At 46.4% G+C, this 15,328-nt stretch overlaps 1 protein-coding gene across 2 annotated transcripts in view; it reads left to right on the top strand.

Annotated features, from left to right (window-relative positions):
• The window catches only part of ADGRD1 (adhesion G protein-coupled receptor D1), a 118,800-nt gene that overhangs the window by 17,917 nt on the left and 85,555 nt on the right, over positions 1–15,328 (top strand). For both annotated transcript variants that reach the window (XM_062504462.1, XM_062504461.1), the window contains 5 exons: positions 1,450–1,509; positions 2,267–2,387; positions 3,391–3,501; positions 5,131–5,206; positions 8,875–9,016. In XM_062504462.1, coding sequence (XP_062360446.1) covers positions 1,450–1,509; positions 2,267–2,387; positions 3,391–3,501; positions 5,131–5,206; positions 8,875–9,016 — 510 coding nt within the window. The remainder of the gene's footprint in view (positions 1–1,449; positions 1,510–2,266; positions 2,388–3,390; positions 3,502–5,130; positions 5,207–8,874; positions 9,017–15,328) is intronic.

Below are 15,328 nucleotides of genomic sequence, written 5' to 3'. Positions count from 1 at the left end.
AGAGTTGTCAAGCACTGGAACAGCCTGCCCAGGGGAGTGGTGGGGTCACTGTCCCCGCTGGAACAGCTTCAAGGAATTTATTTTATTCAAGCTGATCCACAGAGGGGAAAAAGCAAGCGGGTATTTTCTGCAGTGAGAGCTGAGAACAAGGGGCTGTGGAAAGTGATGGGCAGCAATTCCCGGACCTGAGCGAGCTGCGGAGCCATTAGTGCAGTAATCAGCCGCTGATTGCTCCCCTAAGCCTCGGGGTAATTCCAGGCTGCCAAGGGCGCTTTGCTCAGACAAAAAAAAAAAATACAAATAAACCTTCCCAAAATGACAGGGACAGCAATTGAGAGACTGTGTTAAAAGCTTCGTATTTGCAAATTCTAAAGCTCGGATTTCACGGATCACAGTTTAATGTGTAGCAAAAGCTCTCTGAAAAGCTTTAATACATTGTTTCCTTTGTTTTCCCGAAAACTGGGTGTGGACAGCATCCTGCCCGACTCCCCGTTCGCGCATCATCCCGCTCCTGCTCGGGCGCTCCTTTGGGCTGTCTTTGTGTGCCCGGACCGGGATTTGCGGACAAATGCGGGACATGATTATCTTTAGCAGAGCTATTTTGGGCTGTAAATACAAGAGTCCTGATCATCCACACCGAGCCTGTCATTTCCCTGATGGATGGAGAGGCTCTGCATTGTCTGCAGCTAATTCTCTGCCAGACAGGCACTGAGCTGCTGTGATTTTCTGTGCTTATCTCTGCCTGATTGTCCTGCGCCTCACAGCACAGGGAAATTTGATTTAAGTGATGTGCAATAAACTTCCTGATTACTGGCACGCGTTTTTAATGAATTGCTTCTGACAAATCTGACTTGGGTTTTGTTATGTGGTGTCTTCCACGTTTCACAGTGGAACTTCTCTATATTCATTCTCTGAAGGCTTTTTAACAGATAAGTTTAATCTGGAAACGCGTTTTTTTTTCTTTGACTTTCCAGTGCAGTTTTCTGTGCTCCTTTTCCCCCTCCTGTGTGTGCACATGAGCAGGGCTCCCAGGGCTGGGGCTGCCTTTGGCTCAGCCCTGGCAGTGTCCCAGGACACTGCACAGGGGCTGGAACGAGATGATTTTTAAAGTCCCTTCCAACCCAAATCCCTCAAGGGTTCTACAGATATCATAAGAATTTAGATGAAACGGGAGAGTAAGTTCACCTCAGTCTCGGACCCAGGGTTAACTGCACCTCGGGAGTTACTCAGTGCTGGGACCTTCAGTAAAATAATTGTTACTTTGAGAAGTCAGCACACAGAACACGGTGAGAATGCTGGCAGGTGAGGTGGATCTGTGACAGGGATGGCAGTGGCCTTGTCCTCTTCACATAAACCTGAGAAAAATCCTGGCAGAGATCTGCCCTGGACCCTTGCCAGGAGATGTAGTCGAGTAATTAAATAAATAATCTAGTTTTACTTGTCTTTTAGGCATTTTTAAAAGCTGTTGAAGACTTTATGTTACTGTCTGACTGGATTGATGGACCAGAGGTAAGACAAGTGGCCTTGGATGTGATTTCCTCCAGCTGCATAAATTCACAGGGATGGGAACAGAACTGGTTGCCACGATCATTTTGTTTGCTGTTTTAGCACTATGACTTATTTTATCATCCATCACTGATGAAATACCTGCAGGGTGAATCCAGAAATTTCCTGAGCTTTTTGCTTGATAATAAGAAAGCACAGATTTCAGAAGAGAGAGCATTTAAACTGAGAGAAGGAGAAGCTAAAGCACAGGGAGGTCTCATTGGAGCCTAAAATGCTTTTAAGACAAAAAGATATCTAATTGATTTAAGTTCTTAGCATCAAATCCTTGATCATCTCTGGTGTAAATGGATTTCAGATAAAACAGATTTCCTTTTTACTGAAACATGCATTAACTCCGAGATTTTATGAATCAAGTTTCAACCTGAAGGGTTTAAGTAGCTTTTACACTGAGGAGCATTTGAATAAAGATGATGAAAGGAAGGTCAAACTGCAGTGTCTCAGCTCCAAGAAAGCAAGAAAGATCTGCTACCAATCTTTATATGCTGTCAAAATATTGCTGCACAGTTCTTGGCCTCGTTCTGCTGAATCCTGAGCATACCTGGCTGTCAGAGGCTGGTGGGAGCAGCAGTCCTGGGAGCTGTTCTATAAAACAGGCATCACTTTGTGTGACACTTCATCCCAGGGAGTGCCCTGGGCAGAGTTCCAGGGGCACTGCCAGCTGTGCCCAGCTGTGGCACTCACAGTCCTGTCTCCTCCCCAGACCCCCGAGGTGTTCAGCAGCCTGATCCACACCATCGACACGGTGATGGCTCACCTGTCCCTCAACCTGCACGGCTCCTCCTCGCTGCCCCTGACCCTCGAGGGCTCCTCATCTGTGGCAGGTGGGGCTGGCCAGAGTTTCTCCCTCTGCTCCCTGGGTCCCAAACCCTGCTGAGCTTGTCCTTCTCCTTTACCTGTGTGTCCCAAACCCTCCTGAGCTTGTCCCATCCTTTACCTGTGTGTCCCAAACCCTCCTGAGCTTGTCCCTCTCCTTTACCTGTGTGTCCCAAACCCTCCTGAGCTTGTCCCATCCTTTGCCAGCACACAGCAGGAAAGCAAAACCCATCATTTCTCTCTTTGGAATGCAAAATTGGATTTTATTTGTAGGGAGATGTCCTTGCAGGCAGGCTTGAAGTGATGGACTGTGGCTGTGCCTGAGCTTCCCTGAGGTTATTTGGGGAGGAATGCAGAATAAGTATTATGTGTAAAGGATTGAGTAAGGCTGTGCTAATAGAGTTAAAGGGCCTGGAGCGCAAATACAGCCCCTGGAGAGGTTCGGGTGCTGGGAAACCTTAATCTCTACAAGGGTTTTCCGAGAGGCTGAAAATAATAGAAATAGTTTTGACCTTTTTGGATAATTTTATTGTACTGCTGGGTAGCTTCTCAGCATCCTGATTTCATTCGCAGCTTTGGATGCTGCAAGCGTCAGAGGTGTTTTAGGTGCTCTGGCTGCTGCTTTGCCCTGTGGAGACCCCTGCGAGGGGTGAAGGAGCTGGGCAGTCCCCAGGCGCACCCCTCCCTGTGTGTCCCTGCATGCTGGGGGCTCGGGGGCACTGGGATCTCCCCGGCCAGCGCAGGGCAGGAGCGCTGCTGCTCTGACCTGCCTGCCCTGCGAGGCTCAGCCTCTGAGCCCGCCTTGGTGATCCGTGGCACGATACCAGTGCCCAAACCTCCCCTCTGCCATGAAGCACTCGGGTGTAAAAGGCGGTGCTGGACTTGGGGCATTTACCACATCTGGGGTTCGAGCAGCAGAGGTGCAGCAGCTCTTCGGGAAGTTTGGTTGAAGAGCCAGGGAGGTGTAGGGGCCACTGATCTGCTGATGTGTTTGTCTGGGCTCTCACACAGATTACGCTGTGGCCAAAATGCATCCTCAGACCCTGAACGTGTCCCACTATCGATTCCCATCTCGAGGGCACAGTTACGTTTCCATTCCCAGTGAAGCTTTCCATGGAAAAGGTAAGGAAAAGATTAAAGAGAGAAGTGTGCACAGGGTATCTGAAAATGATTTGGCTTTGGAACAGGTTTTGGTCCACTTTGGTTTTCCAAGTAATTGGTTTGAACCCCGTGGATGGCACTGGGTCAGAGGAAGCAGCAGTGGTCCTGTCATACTAATGAGCAATTAATGTGCTAGAGTTTTCATATCAGTTGAATTAATATTGAATAATAGAACTGAGCAACAGAGACTCATTTAATTCTGACACATTTTTACATTAGAGAAACCGTAATTTCATAATTATTTTCTTTAATTATCTGGACTGACTATTTTTAAGGAATTCCAGGATGTCAGATCAGGAATTAACTATCCCTTTGTGCAAAATTGGTCTTCTGTATAAAATTAAACTGTAAAATGACAGTTTAAGCAATAGCAGCTACAGGAACAGAATGAAGATAAAAACTACACTCATGGCAAAAAGGCAGATCTCAGAAATCCATACCTATTCCCAAATTTAAAAAATCTCAAAAGGAAGCATGGCTAAAATCTGCACCTTTCATCAAGACCAAAATAACGTTTGAAGTTAATTATGTGTGTTTTACTCAGACATTGAAGGAACCCATTTAAAAAACATTTCCCTCCATCCTCAAACCTTTGAAAATCTGACTTATGTGCCCTAAATCCCAACCCACAGAATTTACTCACCCAGAGCCCTTTCTGCAGGCACCTCTGCAGAGGGATGGTCACTCCCTCTTTCACAAAGTGCAAAGTTAGCTGAAAATAACCCGCAGTGAGAAATTCTCTGATAATTACTGAACTGTCTACCTGATTGGTGGTGGCAGCTTTGTTTCTTTGCACTGGCAGGGCCTGGCTGGAGACTGCAAGTTCTCCCAGGTTAGAACAGGGATAATTGCAAACCAGCTGCTAATGCCAAAAATAGCATGGGAGGAGTTTTTTCCCTTCCCACTTATACACCATGCAGATTTTCTTTAATTTTCCAGAACATTGTCATGCTTTGTATCCTGAAATGATCCAGGGCATTAAATGTTTTACTCTTTCCCAGCTCAAGCTCACTTCGGAGCTATTTCAGCCTTCAGGCCACATTTCTACACTGTCCAGATGAGCTAACCTAAAAAATCTGTTATTTCACCTTCAACAGCTGACACTATAAATACTTGGAACCCAGCAAAAGGGATAGTAAAAGACATCTGTGTGGCTCACTCTGAGAAAATACCCATCTGTCTCTCCACTCAGATGCTGGAGAGCCCAAAATTTCCTGGAATGTGGGCAGCAGATTGGGACTGATTGCCTGCCTTGAGTCCAGTCTCAGTCAGGGGAGGGGTGGGGTGGCCTGGGACCCTCTGCTGTGTCCTGCCCCCCTTTCTCTGGGGGTCTGTGTGTTCTAAGGGACAGCTGATGACTTCACCAGCTGATTTTGGAGGTGCAGCTCAGACATCCTTGTGTTCCCTTTTGGTGTCTGTGCTGTATGCTCACACCTTTTCACTCAGCAGAACAACCAGAGCTCTGCTAAAGCAAAGATGTGAAGGTCTGTGTAAGTCAGGGCTGTTAATTAACACAGAGTTCCAGCCCTAGGACAGGAGTTCTCCTGCCTAGGATCGCTCTGAGGAGTAACCCCTGTTCCCTCTCCCCAGCCTGGATCACCATCGTGGGCCTGCTTTACCATAACATGCATTATTTCTTCCATAACATCAACCCTGTGGACACCAGGTGAGTATCTCGCCCCAGAGTAACAGCCTGTGATTACCTGGTGATACACCTTGCAGCAGTCGTGTCTTTATCAGCTGTAAACCAGTGACAAGCCATAACCCTGGCCCTGCAGAGTAGTCATTAACTAGAGACAGATGGAAGTTTACATTGTCACTTATTTTAGGTTGCAATAAAATAGATTCCCTAGTGACATGTTTGTCTGTCTTCTCCTTCCATTTGTTAGATCTGCTACTAGAATTTCATAATTTAATCTGTCTCATAAAAGGAAATTATGTTTTTTTTTTCTCCTAGCACATATGAAGATAAAGCTTGCACTTAAATGGAACAAGTATGAAAACACAACATTCCTCTTTAGACAAAATCTGAATCCTGACCCCAGAAACCCATAGGGTAGTTTTATAACAGGAGAGCAGGCAATTCTTTGAAGACCTTTTGCTTTGTGTACATCAGTGAAATCATTAGCAGATCAGATAAAGTGAATGCAGAGCTGTCTAACCCTGTGCAGCACTGCTCCCAGGGCTCTCTGCAAGGCCATTCATGCAAACCATTACACAGTTCTTTCAGCAAAGCGATGACTCTTTCCATCTGATTTTCTCTGGGGTGTGTGGATCAGTTTTCACTGTCAGTCTTTGCCACTGTGGAGCTCTGCTGGGTTGTTCCTGCCAGCAGGGGAGGAGCAGCACCCCAGGATTGTCCCTTCTCCCACCCGGGGATTGTCCCTTTCCTACCCAGGGATTGTCCCTTCTCCCACCCGGGGATTGTCCCTTCCCCACCCGGGGATTGTCCCTTCCCTACCCAGGGATTGTCCCTTCTCCCACCCGGGGATTGTCCCTTCCCCACCCGGGGATTGTCCCTTCCCTACCCAGGGATTGTCCCTTCTCCCACCCGGGGATTGTCCCTTCTCCCACCCGGGGATTGTCCCTTCCCCACCCGGGGATTGTCCCTTCTCCCACCCGGGGATTGTCCCTTCCCCACCCAGGGATTTTGTCCCTTCCCCACCCAGGTATTTTGTCCCTTCCCCACCCAGGGATTTCTTCCCTTCCCCACCTGGGGATTGTCCCTTCCCCACCCGGGGATTGTCCCTTCCCCTACCCAGGGATTTCTTCCCTTCCCCACCCGGGGATTGTCCCTTCCCTGCCCCTGTTCCTGGGCACTCCTTTGTGACCCTCGGGATGAGGAACCCTTCCCTGCTCAGCTGAAGCAGATGGGATCTCAATCCACATTGCTCACGCTGAGGTAATCACACAGTGATTCCTGAGTGGCATTTCCACACCAAGAGCAAGCTGTGCTCTTGTCTGCCCTGCTCTCTCAAGAGAAGGGCACAGCAGGTGGCTGTAAGGGAGCTTTGCCATCACTGTGCAGTATTTTGTGCTCACATGAAGAAATTGAGGCAATAACTTATGAGAGCCTGTGTTTCTCAAAGAGGAGGATCAATGCAATTTATTAAGGTAATAGGATGTAATCTTAATTTTTCAAAGGGAGAAAGAGAATTAAAATGATCCTGATTTAGGTCTGAGTTTAGCAAACACAACCAGTTTAAAGCTGCTGTGTATCAGAGCTCTGTATTCTAATGCACTGCCACAGATCCTGGGCTCTGGTACAGCACATGAAACAGAAATGCAATCTTTGAGTGCATTCCCTGAAATCTGTGGGGCAGGACAACCTGGACATCCATCCCTGCTCCCCTGAGCTGTGTTTGTTTTCAGCACTCATTCTGAGGATGGAGGGTCTGCCCAGTCAGAGTGTTAAATACAAACACAAAGACACAGGAGAGTTTCCCGGACTTCTAGAATTAATTCAAACTGCTTGAAATGGTTGAGTGTGTAATGCACTACAAGTGATGTTTATAGAAGTGTAGATGCAGGTCTGCCCAAACCAGCATCCAAAAAAGGTAATAATTCAGGGAATGCTGCCTTAGCAATTTTTCCTCTGTGGAGCCAAACCCCAGGTACTCAAAGATGCTTTAAAAATAAGTATGCACTTCTAAACCAGGACAACTTCTCTTCTGCTTGCTTTTCTTTTTTGTGCTCTACTATTATAACTTTTTTGCTTACTTTACAGTAGAATATTTTTTTTCTCAGAGTAGTTTGTTTCAAAGGATTTCTTTTGTGTTCCTTCTACCACTGGGCTATTTAAACACCTGTAATTTGAAACCTGACCTTTTTCTTTTTTTATGGTGGAAAACCAAAACCAAAACTGTTGGAGCTTTTGTGCTGTACAGACAGATGACTTCTATTTTCAGACTACATAAATACCAGTTTCTAAGGGGAGCAACTTTTGATTCTTTACCCAAAGAAAATGAAACACAGCAATGTTCTGAGGCCATTCTGCTCCTGCTCACAGGCAGTTTGTGTAGATGTGGACCTGGCACCCAGGGCCGAGGTGAAGAAAGGCTTGTGCAGGCACAGAAACAGCATTCCCTGCTTCTGATGAGGATCTGTCACACTTCAAACCCACGAATTTAAATTTAAATTTAAAACGGGCTGATAAAGGGTGTGGAAAAGCGTCCATGCTCTTCATCTGTGTAGTAAAACCTCAAACTGTTGGATCATTAGTCCTTATGTAGACTTTAATTTGTCATGTCAGAGTAGCAAATTCTGCCTTCAGATGAACACGTTCCATTCATGTGCTGGTTACTGGGAGCAGAAGTAATCCCTGATACTGATGGGCTTTTCAAGGTCAGAGCTAAGGGGTTGTGGTAAACGAGTTCTGTTCTGTGACCCTGACAAGGAGTTAAGTTACTTGAACATCTGACACGAGTTTTTGTTTTTGTTTTTGTTTTGTGAAATAAAAATAAGAAACCCCTGCAGACAGGTGCTGGGTGTAAACAAGGTGGTTTTTCATTTGCTTTCAAACTGGCCCTTTCCCGTGCTGGGCTATGTTTAGAAACCCAAGCTGATGGTTAATTCACCAGGGCTCAAATTTCTCCTGGTAAAACCCATTCATCCACCTGCTCCAGAGACAGATGGCAGCAGTCATTTAATCCTGCACTTTGTTACTGAGAGTGTAAAAAATTCTACCCTGAAACCAAATGCATCTCAGTTACTCCTAAATGTGTGAAAATGTCAAACTCATAAGTTTTACCTTAAAATAAGGGTCCTTATGTACTGCAGAATTACTTCCCACTAGAAGGAATGCACTTCCAGGACTAAGCAGCTATTTAGTCAAGTTCAGGTTTTGTACTGTGATCTGTCTTTCCCTCTAGCAAATCTAACTGGACATCACCTCTTTTTCAAGGCAAAGCTATAAATGACTTCTAAACACATTTCTATGTTTATGTGCATCTTGTCTCTGTCTCGTACACTGATTTTTCTGCTTGGCCAGCCAGCCTGAAACCCCCTGCAAGTTTCCTCCTCACTTTGCTGAGGGTATTGGTTGGATCCCTTCACAGGATTCTCTCTAATTCCCTCAAACACTTTCAGCAAGTTTTGCAACCCTTTGCAAAGAGGAGCAGAGTGAAGGAGAACCTTTGATATCAGTCTCCAGGTGTCCAGAGCTGCTCCCTATAATTTATAGGTATGGCTTCGAGTCCTGTAGGATCCTTTGGGGCCAGACCTTGCTGCCCTAGAGGGACCAAAAAAGGAGGTTCTGTGTTCCTTTGTTGTTATGTATGAACTAAAAAGCCAGTTGTTACTCTTTTTTCCTTAATATATTCACTTCTTTGCAAGGATTGCTGAAGCTGCTGCCTACAAAGGCTACATGATCTCAGCCAGCAGTTACCTCATCTCTATCAAAGTGGAGCCTGTGCCCCAGCTGTCCTACAACCTGTCAGGGTCTCCTCTCCTCAGCATCCAGCTCACCCACAGGCTGGTAAGTGAGATGGGAATTGCTGCTTTGGGCTCTGCCACGCTTTTGGGCCTGAGATGATTTATTTGTATTTCTCTCATGATTTTCGTGGGCATTTTTAGTAGCAGTTCAGTTGCCATTTGTGCCTATAACATGATGTTCTTTCCCACCACCGTGGCTCTTTTTTCCATCACTGCAAAAGGCTGCTGGGTGCTCCGGCTGCAGCAGAAGGTGAAGTGACTGATGCAGCTTGTGCCCTCTGTTCCTGTGTGCCCTGGGTGTGCTTGTGCAGCCTGCAGCAGACTGGGATGAAATGCTGCTTTCTCACTGGAGTGTTCAACAACAAGATTTCACTTGTGGTTTTTGCTCTTTGATCTTAGTCCACAGTGAGATAACTGAGTGGTTTTGGTGGTTTGATGTCAGTGGAGTGGAGGAGAGTTGAGACTCTGAGGTTCTGAGAGGAGGCACTGCAGCCTCTCTGACCCACTTAGGGCCTCGAATGGGAATGGCAAGGACAGATTTAAATTCTTAAATATTTCCTGGAATTCATCTCTTACATGTTCTTCTGAATATTTTATCATATTTTGCTTTTAAAGCTGTTTTCATGCCAGTTTATCTTCTTTCTGTGGGGCTTTTGATAAAGCTGGAGTAAGTTACACAAATGCCTGGGAGCCAGGAGTGAAGTGTGTGGTTTTGCTGAGTTTTTCAAACTGAGCACTCCTAAATGTCCCAAGAGGCCTCTTAGAGGTGAGCACTTGTGAAGAGTGAATTTACAAAATGCACTTTGCTTTATTCACCCGGTAGTAAATACTACCAGCTGTAGCTATGATGACAAACCTGTGGTCTCTCTCCTTTTCTGGGGCTCAGACAGAAATGTTGCATTTCTGTTTCTTTGCTTCAGCCAGCAGAATCCCTGCAATGAGGTGTGAGCACGGGGGATTGTTCCTGTCCAGGTGCAGGGCACTGGGAGGCTCAGACTGAGGGATTGTTCCTGTCCAGGTGCAGGGCACTGGGAGGCTCAGACTGGGGGATTGTTCCTGTCCAGGTGTAGGGCACTGGGAGGCTCAAACTGAGGGATTGTTCCTGTCCAGGTGCAGGGCACTGGGAGGCTCAGACTGGGGGATTGTTCCTGTCCAGGTGTAGGGCACTGGGAGGCTCAAACTGAGGGATTGTTCCTGTCCAGGTGCAGGGCACTGGGAGGCTCAGACTGAGGGATTGTTCCTGTCCAGGTGCAGGGCACTGGGAGGCTCAGACTGGGGGATTGTTCCTGTCCAGGTGCAGGGCACTGGGAGGCTCAGACTGGGGGATTGTTCCTGTCCAGGTGCAGGGCACTGGGAGGCTCAAACTGAGGGATTGTTCCTGTCCAGGTGCAGGGCACTGGGAGGCTCAAACTGAGGGATTGTTCCTGTCCAGGTGCAGGGCACTGGGAGGCTCAAACTGAGGGATTGTTCCTGTCCAGGTGCAGGGCACTGGGAGGCTCAGACTGGGGGATTGTTCCTGTCCAGGTGCAGGGCACTGGAGGCTCAGACTGGGGGATTGTTCCTGTCCAGGTGCAGGGCACTGGAGGCTCAGACTGGGGGATTGTTCCTGTCCAGGTGCAGGGCACTGGAGGCTCAGACTGAGGGATTGTTCCTGTCCAGGTGCAGGGCACTGGGAGGCTCAGACTGGGGGATTGTTCCTGTCCAGGTGCAGGGCACTGGGAGGCTCAGACTGGGGGATTGTTCCTGTCCAGGTGCAGGGCACTGGAGGCTCAGACTGGGGGATTGTTCCTGTCCAGGTGCAGGGCACTGGGAGGCTCAGACTGAGGGATTGTTCCTGTCCAGGTGCAGGGCACTGGGAGGCTCAAACTGAGGGATTGTTCCTGTCCAGGTGCAGGGCGCTGGGAGGCTCAGACTGAGGGATTGTTCCTGTCCAGGTGCAGGGCACTGGGAGGCTCAGACTGAGGGATTGTTCCTGTCCAGGTGCAGGGCACTGGGAGGCTCAGACTGGGGGATTGTTCCTGTCCAGGTGTAGGGCACTGGGAGGCTCAAACTGAGGGATTGTTCCTGTCCAGGTGTAGGGCGCTGGGAGGCTCAAACTGAGGGATTGTTCCTGTCCAGGTGCAGGGCACTGGAGGCTCAGACTGAGGGATTGTTCCTGTCCAGGTGCAGGGCACTGGGAGGCTCAGACTGAGGGATTGTTCCTGTCCAGGTGCAGGGCACTGGGAGGCTCAGACTGGGGGATTGTTCCTGTCCAGGTACAGGGCACTGGGAGGCTCAGACCCCAGCTAGACCAGGCTGTGCTTTAGATTGGTGTTAGGAAAGTGCTGGTTTCTCTCACAGAGCTCTTCTGGATAATTAGCAATGCCATCACAATGTAGTTTGAACTTGACAGGAAGACTGCTTGCCTCTGACATCTCTAGATTTCAGCATGTAATTGCTCATTTGGATTTTAATTAATGGTATAGTTTAACATTAAGGAGTGGATGAAGAGATTATTCCAGCTGTGCCTGAGTGTGGCCATGCTGGCCCAAACCTGCTCTCCTGTGCACTGCTATGCCCCCGATGAATTTGTGGAATCATTTTGAACAATATAAATTTAGACAACTGTAAATTTACTTAAGGAAATTACTTTAACAAGTTTACAGAAGTAAATTCAAGTGAATTTACTTCAACAGGTTGGGAAGTGGCTCCACGTCCCTGGAAGCTTTCAGCTGAGAGCAGCACAGATCCTTTCTGATATTACCTCACTCTGAAGAGGCTTCCTTTGCTTGAGTAGGGCTCCTCATGGAATAAAAGTAGAATTTAAAATGTAAAAAAAGTTCTGGCTGCAAGATCACTGTGTTAAAGGAGGTGCTTTAAAGAGTAACAGTCGAGTTATTTATCTAAGGTTGTGACTGAATAATATGTTTGAACTGAGAGCAAAAAAACTGGCTTAGAAACCTGTTATATTCATTAAAATGCTGCAGTAATGGGAGAAACATTTGAAGTGGATACCATTTCATTCTTATAGCTGTTTGTTTGTTCCACGTAATCTTCTCAGTTTAACAGAGGAAAGTGTAAAGAGAAAAAGTAAAAAATTCCAAGCCCAAAGAAATCGTTTTTCTTTATTAAAGCTGAGTCTGACTTCTTAATCCTTCTTCTAATGTATGTAGGGAAAGTGCCAATCACTGAGCAACAGAAAACAAAAGGAAGTTGGAATAAACCAAGTCTATATTAGGAAATAGTTACAAAGAGAATGCCTCTGAACTGAATGTCACCTCTTGAAACAAAACTTCACAGGGCATTTAACATCCCACAGCTGAACTCCCAGTGAGTTTAACCACCCCTTGGGCAGGGCTTTCTCTGAAGTTCTCTGCATTTCTCACACCGGCTGGAGAGCTGAGTAAATTGAAGGAAGAGGTTCCAAACTGGGACTAATGTCAAATCAAAGAGGGAAGGACACAGGGAATATCTGTAAATGATGTGGCAGTGCTGCCTTTTGTAGAGAGCCCCTGGGCAGAGGCTGTGCAGCTGAGAAATCACCCCAGGGTTAATAAAATCCTGTTAATCACTGTACAGGGACCAGGGAGAGCAGGCTGGGCTCTGCTGGGTGGTACTGGCTGCAATCACAGCACAGTCTCTGTGAACACTGAATAGAACTCATTTCTCTTTTTCATCAGCAAAATTTTGCCTGAATTGAGTCCCCTCAGAGACAAAATTGAATGCACTAGATTACAACAGTCAGTTTTTATTCAGCGGCACTTCAGGGACAGACAGATATTTTTTGGACAGATTTAAAAAGTGGTGATGGTGATGCTCTGCTCTTCACCAACTCGGGTGAACTACTGGGTCCAGCAAAAGAGATCCCAGAAATGAACAGAACCCACTCACACCTCCGGGGCGTGGGGAGGATGTGAAGAATGGTGGTGGTTTGAGGCTGGACACAGCCTAGTCTGGACCTGTCCAGATGTTCTGTAGTGAGGCAACAGTACATTTTGTAAAATGATTATCTGAAAAAAGGTCTGTTTCCAGAAAATGTTTTTCATAGCAGGAGCAACTAGAGAAGAACTAACATTTACTTCTGTGATCCAAGAAATTACAGCACAGGGCAGAAATTTAGAAGAGATGAGTGTCAAGGCTGAAATGCAACACAGTGTGCTCTGGAAAAAGTCAGAAGAGGCAACAGAGGAAGAAATTGTGTCAAAAGGCACCAGTATTTTGGGAAGTCCAGATGGCTACATTGCATAGCATCAACCTTAATTTTTTTGCCCATGCTGAAGTTACATTTTTTACACTCTTGGGGACAAAGCAGATTCTGTAAATTCTTGTGTTTCAGGTGGCTTTCAGTGGCAGAAGCAGCAGCAGGCTGTAAATCCAGGCGTGCCAGGGAGGAGGAGGAGCAGGCACAGGAGGGCAGCAGGCACAGCCTGGGAGCTGCCCAGAGCTCTGTGCATCCCTCCCTCCTGACTGGCACTCCAGACAAAACTGCCTCACATCTGCAAGAAAACTTGTACACTGGTTTCAGCCACACCGAGTTTTCTCCAGGGCTTTATTTCCTCGTTCCTCTTTGCAGAAGGGGAACATGTGCAGCTGCAGTTTTGGAGAGTTACAAGCTCCTGGCTGTTGCTCCTTCTGTCAGAGTCTTCACATGAAGATTAGATGCAAATTGGGAATTCTTAACGCAGCTGCTTTCCCCACAAATATAGTTTGGGGCAGTGCCACTTCAAGGAGTTTTTTGATTTTGGGAAAAAAGGCATTTTTTACTAAGATTCTACAAGTCACCCTTGCTCCATCTCTGCCCTTTGCCCAGCGTGGTCCCTTTTTACAAACACGGTGCTTGGGGATCTGCCTGACTGCCAGGTGTTCATCCTTCCTTCCAAACTCCTGTGCTGAATCCTTAAACAGCTGCTCCCCTCCTTCTTGAGGGGCTGCCTCTGCTCCTGCACTTGTGCAGAGTGCTTCCCATCAGAGCCTGCTGTGACCTTCCCTCCATCAGTGAGGTCCTGTCAGCTTCTGATCATCAGCTTCTGATTTTCAGCTTCTGCTCTGATCATCAGCTTCTGATTTTCAGCTCCTGCTCTGATTTTCAGCTCCTGCTCTGATTTTCAGCTCCTGCTCTCCTGTTCAGTTCCTGCCTCTCCTGAGCCTGCCGAGGCAGGAGCTGTGGAGCAGCACAGCATCAGGACATTCATTCATTCATTCATTCATTTATTAATTCATTAATTCATTAATTCATTCATTTATTAATTCATTAATTCATTCATTCCCTGGGGTGCTGCAGTGCAGGCACACACAAACCTTCCCCCTGAACTCTGCCTCGTTCACAGCAAAGTGCACCTCATTTGTCTCTTGCTCTTTTCCTCACTTTTACTGAGACTTTTAATGGGACTTTTGCCTTTAAAACACACCCAGACCTCATCCTTCTCTTTTACCTGGGCACGCAATACCCAGAGGTTTGTTTAACATCATGACTGATAAGAAAATAAAATAAGGGAAGAATGTACACAAATATTAGTGCTACCATGAGAGAGACAAATCAATGTGGAGCCAATTAATTTTTATGGCAAGTTAAGTGTTGGCTAATTTATATATTGATTGAGGAAAAACAATGAATCTTGCCCACATCTGCAGAACAAAGGTATAATTTTTCACTGGATGGACTTTGACTGAGACAACTTGACTGAAATACAATTCAAACTGTGACTCTTGCAGAATGTACCACAATTAAGCAAAAAGAAAAAATAAAAATCCAGCTCATGATTTTAAAATCAGTGCAAAGTTTGGCACTTTGTTACACAGGTTAAATCCTTGCTATAAAGAATACAGGAACTCCATTGAGTTCACAGGATAAATTAACATAGCTGCAGATGCTTTTCTTGCTTCTAGGCAACTTTAAAACCCAGCAGTCATGATGATGAAATACACACCTCTTAACAATACAGCAGGAGTTTCCTATTGTCACTGTTATTAACAGAAGCATCCTAGAAGTTATTTTGTCATGGGACTCCATTCTAAGAGCTTAGAAAGGTGAGCTAACAAAAATAGAGATTTTTGTCAAGCACATTGAAGATGACCTGCTCTAAGAACCAGGACTCCTTTGTGAAAAGATGAAATTCTTAGCAGGTTTAAAGGGAAAACAAAACATGATCTGCTTTAAGAGTGGAATACTCAGAGCCCTAACAGAAAAGGGGGAAGTTTGAGGGAGAAAGATCAATTTTACAGTCTAATAGATGCAAAGGTGATTGTTCTGCTGGTGACATTAGCAGCATTAGCACAGAGATAATCACAGTTTTTTAATGAATTGGAGCCTTTTGATGGAGCTGCTGAGCTGTTGCATTTGGCACCCATGGCCCCTTTTCCCTTTTCCTTGCCCTTT

This window comes from Cinclus cinclus, chromosome 17 (assembly GCF_963662255.1).
Source record: "Cinclus cinclus chromosome 17, bCinCin1.1, whole genome shotgun sequence".
Classification (NCBI taxonomy): Eukaryota; Metazoa; Chordata; class Aves; order Passeriformes; family Cinclidae; genus Cinclus; species Cinclus cinclus.
The sequence above is the reverse complement of the archived record's forward strand: the minus strand, read 5'-3'. Positions and strand labels throughout refer to the sequence as shown.